Raw genomic sequence first — 12,576 nt, forward strand, 5'->3', positions numbered from 1 at the left:
TTGTATATATTGGATATTATCCCTCTATCAGATGTAGGATTGGTAAAGATCTTTTACCAATCTGTTGGTTGCCATTTTGTCTTCTTGACAGTGTCCTTAGCCTTACAGAAACTTCGAAGTTTCATGAGGTCCCATTTGTAGATTCTTGATCATAGAGCATAAGCCACTGGTGCTCTGTTAGGAAAAATTTCCCCTGTGCCTATGTGTTCTAAGCTCTTCCCCACCTTCTGTTTCATTAATTTCAGTGTTCCTGGTTTTAAGTGGATGTCTTTGATCCACTTGGACTTGAGCTTTGTACAAGGACATAAGAAAGGATCAATTTGCATTTTTCCGCATGCTGACTGCCAGTTCTACCAGAAACATTTGTTGAAGAGGTTGTCCTTTTTCCGTCGAATGGTTTCAGTTCCTTTGTCAAAGATCAACTGAGTGGGTTCAATTCTGAGTCTTTGATTATATTCCATTGATCTACCTGCCTGTCTCTGTACCAATACCATGCAGTTTTAAATCACAATTGATCTGTAATACAGCTTGACTTCACAGATGATGATTTCTCCGGAAGTTTTCTTATTGTTAAGAATAGATTTTGCTAGCCTGGGATTTTTATTCCAGATAAATTTGCAAATTGCTCTTTCTAACTCTATAAAGAATTGAGTTGGAATGTTGATGGGGATTGCATTAAATCTATAGATTGCTTTTGGCAAGATGACCATTTTTACTGTTGATCCTTCCGATTCATGAGCATGGAGATCTTTCTATCTTCTGAGATCTTCAGTTTCCTTCTTCAGAGACTTGAAGTTCTGGTCATAAAGATCTTTTACTTGCTTGAGAGTTCCCGGAGGTCTCTGCCCAGTGGGGAGAAGTGGGGACTCACCTGTGGGCTCAGGTGGGAGAGCACTTCTGAGGCTCTTCTGGGATGCTCCGCAGGGTTCAGGCAGGCCCTGAGTCTTCAACTGCTTTTGATCTAGTACAGTTAACTTGTGACATGTGAAGACTGGCAGAGTTCTAATTGCAACTTTTATTTCAGAGAGAACTTTAATTGTGGCCTTATTATAAAGGACTCAATAATTATTAGTAAAAATTTAGGAATTCTTATAGAATCATCAGGAATTAAGAAATCATCTTTTTGTCTATATAGTATCACTATAAGACAGTGCATCTTCACTGATCTGCAGAAAATTTGCCCTGTAGGGCAAGCTAATACCTGCAGATTGTTACATTAATTTAATAATGACAGGGAGAACATATCAATAGAAAGAATCAGTCCTGAGATTAGTCTCATAGGGTCTCATAGACCTCCAGAGCTTACCCACTGCTGTCTATGCAAAATGGTGGACATTTCAGGCATCTGCTAGTCTTAGCCTCTCCTAGATGGCTCCTGGCAGTCTTCCATCATCTTCTGTCTGTGGTATGAGTCTGAGCCTATGCCATCATTCTGGAGAGTCTCAGAGAGAAAGGAGTGCCCAGATGCCCCTCGATTTGTTCTCAAGTCTCATTGATAAGCCTACTGTCTTCTGGACATAAAAAGCATCAGCACACTTCACAGGGATTTTCATATCTCAGGCTTCCCTTCTGTACCTAAAGAATTTGTTTTACTTCTTTTCTCTTATGCCTCTCTCTAAACTGAAAAACTTCACCCCAGCTACAGAAATGAATTGAAGTCTTATCTTAACATTTTATTTTCTTTCAAGCTTTCATCTTTGAAATAGTACTAAGAAATAGATTGTGCTTTGTCTACAAAAATTAGTTCCCCATAACATATGAAATATTCTTTGAAGATTTAAAAATTGTAGAAGGATTTGCTCATAGTGAGGCCAGATTCAGAACACAGGGACATGAACCTCTCATGTGAAACTGTCAGACAGAAATGACCTTCCTTCCCTCCTTTTTCTCCCTCCCTCCATCCTTTCCTCTCTCCTCTCTTCTTTCCTCCCTTTCTCTCATTCTTTAGAAGAAATACTGCAGTGTGATGCTCCTTTTATTAAAGAAATTGCTAACATGCGTCATATCACCACCACCACACTGCTGATGCTCCAGGGCTACGTCATGAAATCTATGGAAGAAAAGTGGTGAGCATGCTCAGAGGAGGTGGGGCTCCTTCTGGAGTTGCTTCCTAACTTTGAAAGCCACATTAAGCAAAGGTCTCCTAGACCTCATAGAGAACTGCCAGAGCCATCCTCCAAAAGAAACACCAAACTTACTTTGAAATCCCCTGCCTGCCTATGCTTGCAACACGCATATATACACACCACACACACACACACACACACACACACACACACACACACACACACACATTCATGTACATATATACAAATGCATATACACACTCAAATAAACACACACATATACACAGGCACATATACATACACACATACACAAAAAACACACAGAGAGAGAATAAGGAAGAACACAGCATTGAGAAGAAGAGATAGGCTGACTTTATTTAAGAATTGAGATAGCAAGGAAAGAGCTTTTGAATATCCCACCATTCCCACTGTAACTCCTGAAGAAGCTGACATGGAACAGGGCTTGTTATGTTTTATCCATCGTGGTTTTATCTTCTTCAATATTCTCTGTCTCCTTTCTGGTAGGTTTAAGGACTACCAAGACTTGTTCCCACTACCTCCTGTGGAGCTGGATATTCCTGAAACTCAGGCTGTCCCTAGGAAACCCTCAAAGTCAACAACACACCTACATGAATTTCAGGTCAGTGAGAAGGAAGAAGGAAGGACATTACAGGCAGGAAAGCCGTTGTCCCGGCACTGTCAGCTGTACAAAGGATTGTCCCTGTTAGGCCACTTGATATATCACTAAAAGAAAGAATTATTCATGGCTATGTGAGTTATGTTTTAAACCCAATTTTACAAAAGGATAATCTAAGGCTCAGAAAAACTATACAGGGAACTAAGGGAGAGGTACACGGTCTCCAGAGGTGACACTATCAGGGTTTCTGCAGCTCATGCTTATTTTAAGGATATGGATTGGCCATCAGGCAAATGGTTTTGCTACTCTTTCTGCACAAAGATAGATTGGTTATCCTGGGCAACAATTCCAGTCACTGGCAATGCAAGCCTCACCTTGCAGTATGACAAAGGATGGGCCTGGAACATGTGTCCCACAGATCAGAAAATCCCAGAAAGATGATACCAATGGCTGGCAGTGAGCATGCCCATTTCTCCTCCCAAACACAATTGCCCCTCTTATCCTTTTTCCTTAAAAAGAGAGAAAGGGAGAAGAGACAGAAATGGTGCTCAAGGAAGCCTTTTCATATGGTTTGAAAAGGCAAACATACTCCTTTAAGGAACGTCATATTCTGTGTGAATCATTAGGTAGAAAAGATTGAGCCCAACACTATCAGATTCCAAAGATCAGGTTAAAATATATCTGAACATAAGATTTAATCTCAGTACTATAGACATGAACATGTGCTAGTTTTCTCCTCTCCACTTTATGAGCCAAATATGGATGGTTGGATGTTTGAAAGATGTGTTTGTTGAATCAGTGAGCTTTGTTGTAATTTCAGTTTTTCCAAGTCAGATGAAAAAGAAACCAGAATGTTGCTACTGCCTGCTGTGGGTTACACACTGTGTTATACACATCCTCAGACTCACCACACCCCTGAAGGCTGTTGTTTTTGTTTTACACAGAGACACAAGTAAATTGACTCAAATTATACATCTATAGAGTCTACCCTAAAAGTTTCTAGCTCACAAATTTCTAGAGCTGTGTTTGCACTGGCCTTCCCTCCTTAGTCTGAGGCAGACTGACTTAGGTTCCCTCACCCTTAAAATGGAAGCTCAAAAGCATCCCTTGATAGAAGTGAAGATTTCCAACATGATAAATATCAGGATTGTGGCACACACACAGTAGGTTCTTTGTGAACAGTAGCTATGCTAATGGATACCCTCTTCCTTCCCCAGAAAAAGGGATGGATAAAAATGATCGGCTTCATCAAGAGTTTTTGCAGGTACCGAAAATTCATGGCTGATGCTAATAATCGCCAAGAGTTGGCAGACTTCATCTACCTGGAAATGTTCAACCACAAAGAGAGTGAGTCACTTCCCTGACACAGTGGGCAGCCCACCGGAGCACTCAAGCTACTTGCTTTGTGCCAGGTCTGCATAAGCCCCAGTGAGCCTGGGTGACCAGGCTTTCTGAGGTCTGCCTGGATAGTGGTGCTCCTCAAAGGGCCAGCAAGTATGGGAAAAAACAAGGGCACTCTAAGCCCTCACATTTTACATGTATGATATTTTTATTAGTTCTTTGAAAATTATATACATGTATACAATATATTTTGATCATTAGCTTCTTGTTAATTCTCCTCAGATATGCTCTCTGCATCTCTACCCCACTCCTACTTCATGTGTTTGTTTTCTTTTCACAGCCCATCATGACCAGTTTCTGCAACTCATATATTTATGGGTGTGAGGCCATCCACTATAGCATGGCTGTCTGCCTTAGTCAGGGTTTCTATTCCTGCACAAAACATCATGACCAAGAAGCAAGTTGGGAAGGAAAGGGTTTATTCAGTTTATACTTCCACATTGCTGTTCATCACCAAAGGAAGTCAGGACAGGAACTCAAGCAGGTCAGGATGCAGAGGCCATGGAGGGATGTTACTAATTGGCTTGCTTCCCCTGGCTTGCTCAGCCTGCTTTCTTATAGAACCCAAGCCCAGGGATGGCCCCACCCACAATGGGCTGGGCCCTCCCTCCTTGATCACTAGTTGAGAAAATGTCTTATAGCTAGATCTCATAGAGGCATTTCCTCGAGGGAGGCTCCTTTCTCTGTGATAACTCCAGCTTGTGTCAAGTTGACACAAAAGCACCAGTACACCATCTTACCAAAGAGGACTCACTTTTTATGAAATTTTTTATGTTGTTTACTGTGGTCTCTAAAAAAATCTTTAAATTTTTCTGCTATATAATCAATACATGCTATTAATAAAGAGGCAACAAAGTTACAAGAACTTCTAAGATGCAAATGAAAATCTTCAGAACACTGCCAATGCCTTGAAGTCTACATTCTGATAATATATGCATACATACATATCTATGTCTCTATATATCTATATATAGATCTGTATATCCATATTTTCCATTTATAACTTAATATTTTCCTTACTACTTTAGATAAAACATTCTTTTCTGTCAGTACCTGTCCACTGTATAGATTTATTCAACTACTTCATTAATTCATTCACAACCATTACCAAGAATGCTTTAGGGTACACACTTCACCAGGTGCTGAGACTTCCGCGGTAAAAATACAAACAATACTTATGATCTAGAGATTTTCTACAGAAACTGTAAGCCATAAATAATAGATCGTGTCTACCACTTTTACTTGAATGAATGATTTTACTTGAATGGATGACTCGTGTCTCCATTTCTTTATTCATAGAATGGTAATAATAACTATTCTTACCTCATTGAATTGTTGTGAAGCTAATAGAAGTGACAGCTTAAACATCTTTGAACTATGCTTAGCAATACTTTGCAACAGAATAGTTTTACCCAGTCTACTGTCATTACTATGTAAGTATGATGAGCAAGGTGAAGATTTAGGACCTGAGAGAAACTTGACCAAACCAGACTGCAATTCCTTGTTGTTTCTCTGTTAGATTTCACTATATCATCCACCACATCTGCACGTCATACCCCAATATACCCTAGTGCCCGGAACACGGAACAGGAAAATGGAGAAATGGTTCTTATAAAACGCCGGATATTTGGCCATAGAATTATCACTATCAACTTTGCCGCTAATGATATGTATTTCTTTTCTGAAATGGAGAGGTAAGTTCTCATCTTTCTTTCCTCTTGTGGGGCTGGGGAAATGCCTCCCAAGCATGAGGACCTAAAATCCTCAGGGGATGGGGTGGGAGGAAACTGCTCATCTAGAATTCTAGTACTGAGACCAAAGGATTCCCGGGCTTGCTGACTAAGCACCCTAGTGCAAGGGGGAGCTCCAGGTTCAGCGGGAGATTGCACCCAAAAGGCTGAAGCTGACTGAGGAAGCCACCTGACATTGTTCTCTGAACTACACACACACACACACACACACACACACACACACACACACCTCCTGGCAAAAGCTGGGTTGGCATATCAGAGCCACACTGATTGACACTTGAGAGGCACAGTGATCTAGCTTTGCCAGAGAAGATAGTCCCAAAAATCTCCTGGAAGCTGTCACCCTATCAGTTTCCTCCCTTCTTCAGATGCTAAGAGTCTCTTCAGCATCCTGGAGATCCCCAGGCTATTGCCAGTAAATGATTTTTTTCCTTCTGTTTACAAATATGATGTCTTATGGACCACCCATGGACCAACAGTTCTTCACTTAAAACCGACTATCATGAGAGAAGTGTGTGTGTGTGTGTGTGTGTGTGTGTGTGTGTGTGCGTGTGTGTGTGTGTGTGTGTGTGTGTGTGTAAGAGAGGGAGAGAGAGAGAGAGAGAGAGAGAGAGAGAGAGAGAGAGAGAGAGAGAGAGTTGGTGGGGTGAGGTAGTTTAGATAAAGTATTTTTAAGTCAGATGTGCTAACGCATATTTATTTACCTGCCAAACCTCAAATGTAAAGTCAACATGCTAACAGAAATTTTTATGTTTTTCTTGTATAAGCTCTAAACTATGCTCTAAACACTGTCAACCACCTCTAATTTCATTTTTTTTAAAGTGGAACAAGGGTTAGAGCTGGCTTGGCCTTTAAAGGCTTACAGCCGAAACTGTAAAAGTGGAACAAAAATGTAAAAAAAAAAATCACTCCAAAGCAACTTAAGATTTCTGGATTTTGTTTGTTCATGTGTGTGTTTTGTGGGGTCAGGTATGTATTTTGTAGGGATGGGATCCCTACCCATGCAAAGAGCTAAAGCTAAAACTAAAGCTTAAGAAATGAGTTATGTCCTAGCCAAATCCTCCCTCCCTTCCTCCCTCCCTCCATCCCTCCTTCCTCTCTCTTCTCCCTCTGTCCTTCCTCTGTCTCTTAGGCAGATCTGACTATGTAGTCTAGGCTGAGCTCAAGATTCTCCATCTTCTTCAGCCCCAGATTGTCATTACAGGTGCATACCATGATGCCCTGCTCGGGTTTATTTTCATAAAAACAATAAGTACTTTTCTTTTTAGATTTTAGATTCTACTCTGCTGTGTGAATAGGTTCAAACTTCAAAGAAAACTATTTGAAAAAAAGAATTAGTAACTCCTGGAAAACATCTCCACTGGTGAAAGTGTGAGAGTGAATTTAAGATAGACCATTAGTCTACGTTCATTGTGCCAGGAGCACTGGCTAATGTGACTTTTCAGAAATTCAGAATGTCTAGGATGCAGACTGTCAGGAGAGATTGACCCATGGTACTCCATGGAGAGACTTACTCAGTCCTCAGCATATTCACTGATCACTTCCTCTGCACTGAGCAGAGCCTCTGTCTTTATATACATGTATCCGGATCAGCCCCAGACTAAGAATTCAGACAAGACACACTTAAGAGTTGAGGAAGTCTCTTGTGATGACAGGTGCTAGGTAAAATTGGGCACCGAAAATACAACTAAATATTTGTGAGTCCTCAAGCGTGGTATCTTGTCCTAGAGCTGACCTGGACAAGCCATATCAGATTTCCAAACAGAATCTTGAGTGGAAGGACCAGGGATAAAGAAGAAATAAAGAGATACTGAGAAGAAAGTCCAAACACTGGGCTCAGGAGGACTGAAAAGGCTGACCCAAGCCAGCAATTCTTCTATAAATGCTGCAGCTCTTTCTATACCCCTCAAATGTGGAAGCACAAACCAATTCAGCAAAGATCCTCTGATAACAGAGTTACCAAGAGCTCAGAATATCTCATTTCCCTTTGACAGGGTACACGCTGGGATGACTAACAGGTCATTTCACACTCAGTGTCTGGAACATCTGACTACATACATACAGTGGAAATATCAAGTACCAGTTCCTGGACTATGCTCAGACTATATGGGGGGATTATACTCTCCCACAGATGAGACCCTGATGCCATAACCAGCCTTGTCTGACAGGACTTGGCTATGTGAGGGATAAAAAGTCCACATCTCAGTGTCAGGCCCTCCCCGCTGTCTCCAGTCCAAGCTAGTCCCCAACATGGAGCCAAGAGCCAAGCTGACCTTTGAAGGATGAGTGGGTTTAATAAGATAAGGTTATTCCCTTAACAACTGTTAAGGGAAGTCATGGGAAGTGGAGAGGGGGGAGAGAGAGAAAGACACACACACACACACACACACACACACACACACACATACACACAGCGAGGGGGGGAGCAGCCAGTTCATAGCTCCTCTTGCTGCTGCCCCCATCCTTTTTCCCATTCTCTCTGCTTTCTTGCTTTCCCTCTACAAACTATTCTTTGCAGAGCAGTAGTTCTTAACCAGTGGGTGGGTCAAAACTGTCACAGGAGTCATATGTCAGATATCCTGCATATCAGATACTTACATCATATTATATTACATTACAGAAGCAAAATTACAAACATGAAACAGCAATAAAATGATTTTATGGTTGAGGGTTACCCACAGCATGAGGAACTGTACTAAAGGGTTGCAGCATTAGGAAGGCTGAGAACCATTGTTGTAGAGCAACCAGAGACACCAATAAAAAAACATGAAACCATTGTTACTCTCCTTCTGAGAATGCTCAGGTAGGTCCCTCATCATCACTGACTGAGGTTCAGTCTAAGCCATTGCCTAAGGTACTCCACTTGAGGGGAGTCTACCTGCATCTCAGGGCTGGCCTCCAGCCAACACAGAAGGGCAAACAGCCAGAGAGCTCTGATGTTCTTGAATTAGTCATAGGTGAGACATTTTGCAGGACTAGGAGGAGACCATGGGATAAAGGGGTTGAGGTGGGATTGTGGTGAAAAAGTGTACTAGACAGAGAACCCAGCATGTGTGCTCTGTGCTCAGTTGCTAATTGAAAAGGTGAGATTGAGTGAATGAAGTCATAATCTGGCTCAGAACTGGCCCTGCTCTTTCATGGCTAGAAATAGGTTTGAGTTAGTCACCATATCTAGTACTCACTTCTGTCCTCTCTTGTTGATTTCTCCTGTATGCCTCCTTTGTAGATTTAATGACCTGGTGAGTTCAGCTCACATGTTACAGATCAACAGAGCATACAATGAGAATGACATCATCCTGATGCGATCTAAGCTTAATATTATCCTGAAGCTTTACCTGGTTTCTGATGTTCCTCCAAAGCTGAGGGTAAGAGGTGATCCTTTCCTTTGTAAAACCCTAAAATTGACTCACTGGGCACCTCATAACTCCAGGTCAACAAAGTGTTTAGCAAAACCACAGTAAACTGCCTTCTGGAGAGGTGGTATTTTAGGGGATGTTGGGGATCAATAGAAGTCACTTTCCTTTCTTGTAGCCTCTAACTGCGACATGCTTTCACCCTATGGGTAGGTGAACATCTCCGAGTCTCAGAAGGACATCATTTTCTCTGCCATTACAGATGGCCACCTAGACCGGACCATCTTCCACGGGGCTATCATGTCCATCTTCCCTGTCATTATGTACTTCTGGAAAAGGTATTTAGATTCTCTTACCCACTGACTTACCAAACCAAACAGTTTTCTGCCTTCGTGTGTCCCATCATCTCCAGTTTTGTGAGAAACTAGGAGGGCTGCTCTTACCCTACCCACCCAACTTCATCACTGTGCACTTAGTTAAAAAGACGGGAGAGTGAGAGCAACCCAGTGCTGGCTCCACACCTCTCCTCCTCTTGTGCTTCCTTGGACCAGGAGCATGAAGTTGCACCTATGCCTGTACTTCCCCACTAGACATGAGGTGGCCGTCAGCTCCTGAGGGACAAACTCTGTCAAGGCAGAAACTGTCTAAATTAAGACCCTCATGGAGGGAGCAGGCCAGAACAGTTTCCCATTCTATCAGGTCTAATCACCACTGAGGCACAGAGAGAAGCCAGGTACTCAGTTCTATGTCACTTCATTCCCTAAAGTCAAGTGACAAATGTAGCAACTGACTTAAAATGAGGACATTGTAGGGAGCCAATGAGAGTCAAAATTTAAAATCTAAATTACCAAGATACCTGTCGACCAAGCACAACCATGCCACGAGACAACTAGAAGAAGTTAAAAACAAGCAGGTGATCTTCCTGAGATGGTTCCTCCATGGACTTTAAGCTATGAAAGATTTGCTTCTTTAGGTAATGGTGAGATTACATTTGAGGAAAGATTCCTACTATTAATATCCCTTTCCTGTTATTATTAAATAGATAACTATCACCTGGTATTAGCCCACCCTTTTGAGCAGTTCTCTGCACACCTACTAAGATATACTATCTTGTAATGATAGACAAATAGAGAATGATTCTATAGAATTCCTGATTTGATTCAAACAATTTTAGGAGGTTTTTTGAGCTTGTCTTAGTTGCTTTGCTAGAAAGATAAAGTTAGACCCAAGAATGTGCCCACTACTCAGAATAGAAAGTAAAGGCAGCATAATAAGAAATACAATGAGCTTTCATAATTACACTAAAAAAGGGAAATAGACTTGGAACAAATTTGTACACAAGGAAAAACATTTAGGTCCAAGGATAGTCACGGGTGTGTACTGTGACAAAGCAAGGCCATGTAAAAACTGTTGCTTTCAACTTTAAGTGAGTGTATTATAATGAAATACTGCTTTGAACTTAATATCAGCATCCTCCTATAATTCCCATTCTTGGTAACACTTTATTTCTGAGGCAATTTTCTAAAGAACTTTTTGTGTAAGAAGGTGTAAAAAGACCAGAGAAAAGAAAGTTGTTGGTTGAATAGTTTGCTTAGGAGCTTTGCTCTATCCATCCATCTATCCATCCATCTATACATACATACATACATACATGTATTCATCCAAATGTGTATGTCTGTTTGTCTATAAGTCTGTGTAGGTATATATATATATATATATATATATATATATATATATATATATATATATATATATATATATATATAAACACTGATAATTAGGGATGTTGAGCATTTCTTTAGGTACTTCTCAGCCATTCAATGTTTCTCAGATGAGAATTCTTTGTTTAGCTCTGTACCCAATTTTTTAATAGGATTATTTACTTTTCTATAGTATAGCTTTCTGAGTTCTTTGTATATATTGTATACTAGTCCTATATCAGATGTAGAATTGGTAAAGATCCTTTCTCAATCTGTAGGCTACCATTTGTCTTCTTAGCAGTGTCCTTAGCCTTACAGAAGCCTTGCAATTTCATGAGGTCCCATTTGTCGATTCTTGGTCTTAGAGCATAAGACATTGGTGTTCTGTTCAGAAATTTTTCCCTTGTACCTATGTGTTCTAAGCTCTTTCCCACTTTCTCTTCTAATAGTTTCACTGTACCTGGTTTTATGTGGAGATCTTTGATCCACTTGGACTTGTACTTTGTATAAAGAGATAGAAAAGGATCGATTCACATTCTTCTGCATAGTAACTGCCAGTTGAACCAACACCATTTGTTGAAGAGGCTGTCCTTTTTTTTTATTGAATGTTTTTAGCTCCTTGGTCAAAGATCAAGTGACCGTAGGTGTGTGGGTTTATTTCTGGGTCTGCAATTCTGTTCCATTGATCTATCTGCCTGTCTCTGTACCAATACCATGCAGTTTTTATCACAATTGCTTTGTAATATAGCTTGAGATCAGGGATGTTGATTCCCCCCAGAAGAGTTTTTATTCTTGAGAATAGATTTTGCTATTCTAGGTTTTTTTGTTATTCCAGATGAATTTGCAAATTGCTTTTTCCAACTCTATGAAGAATTGAGTTGGAAATTTGATGGGGGTATAGTACTTCTCCACAGACCAGATTGACTGTGGGTTCCAGAAGGGAGTCTTCCACATAATGTTCAGGTCAGTCCTCCACTGGAGCCAAGCTTGGACAAGGAGAAAGTCCTTAGACAGGCAGCACTTTCAATGCAATATAACCTATGATATCTCTCCTTCTGTTAGCTGGTCCCTCCCAAACCACCCTTATATTCATTATCCCAACCCTTCTGTGTGACTAGAAGCCATTCTTCACACAGGTTTTGTAACTGGAAGGCAATACGTTCTTATGTAGAGTACCGTGGGAAGAAATTTGATGATGGAAGAAATCCTCCCAAGTCTGTATACAAGTACCCACCATGGAGTGGAGGTAAGTCCACCCTGGGTCCACAGCCCCATTTCTTCAGTCAGAGATGTGTAAAGAGAGAATTAAGGTCTGAAAAGCCAACTCTAAGACTTAAAGGGCACAAGGGCAGTGACCTCTTTGGTTTCTGTTCAAGAGGCTCCCATCCAACTATCACCATGGAAACTCTACCATTCAAGAAGTATGTATTTTATTGAGTTAAGTGAGAAAATAACTGAAAACTAGATACACAGTGATAAATGTACAAATTTTTATGTATACACATATACACATATATACATGAAAATGTAAGGGAAATGTAGAAATTAAGATGAAAGCATTGAATATCTTGGTGATGTGTTTATTAAGATATAGTTATCATTAATATATATTAATACAACATATATACTTATAAAACGTGTGTGTGTGTGTGTGTGTGTGTGTGTGTG

General features: G+C 40.7%; 1 protein-coding gene across 1 annotated transcript in view; it reads left to right on the top strand.

Moving 5' to 3' along the window:
- Positions 1–12,576, top strand: part of RGSL1 (regulator of G protein signaling like 1) — a gene marked incomplete at both ends in the record, with an annotated part of 53,875 nt that overhangs the window by 37,040 nt on the left and 4,259 nt on the right. Inside the window, 7 exon segments of the mRNA XM_080933332.1 lie at positions 1,949–2,066; positions 2,592–2,706; positions 3,921–4,050; positions 5,624–5,798; positions 9,082–9,220; positions 9,422–9,546; positions 12,045–12,154. Of these exon segments, the coding sequence (XP_080789458.1) occupies positions 1,949–2,066; positions 2,592–2,706; positions 3,921–4,050; positions 5,624–5,798; positions 9,082–9,220; positions 9,422–9,546; positions 12,045–12,154 (912 nt within the window).

The sequence above is a fragment of the Micromys minutus genome, assembly GCF_963924665.1.
Source record: "Micromys minutus genome assembly, chromosome: 1".
NCBI classification, from domain to species: domain Eukaryota; kingdom Metazoa; phylum Chordata; class Mammalia; order Rodentia; family Muridae; genus Micromys; species Micromys minutus.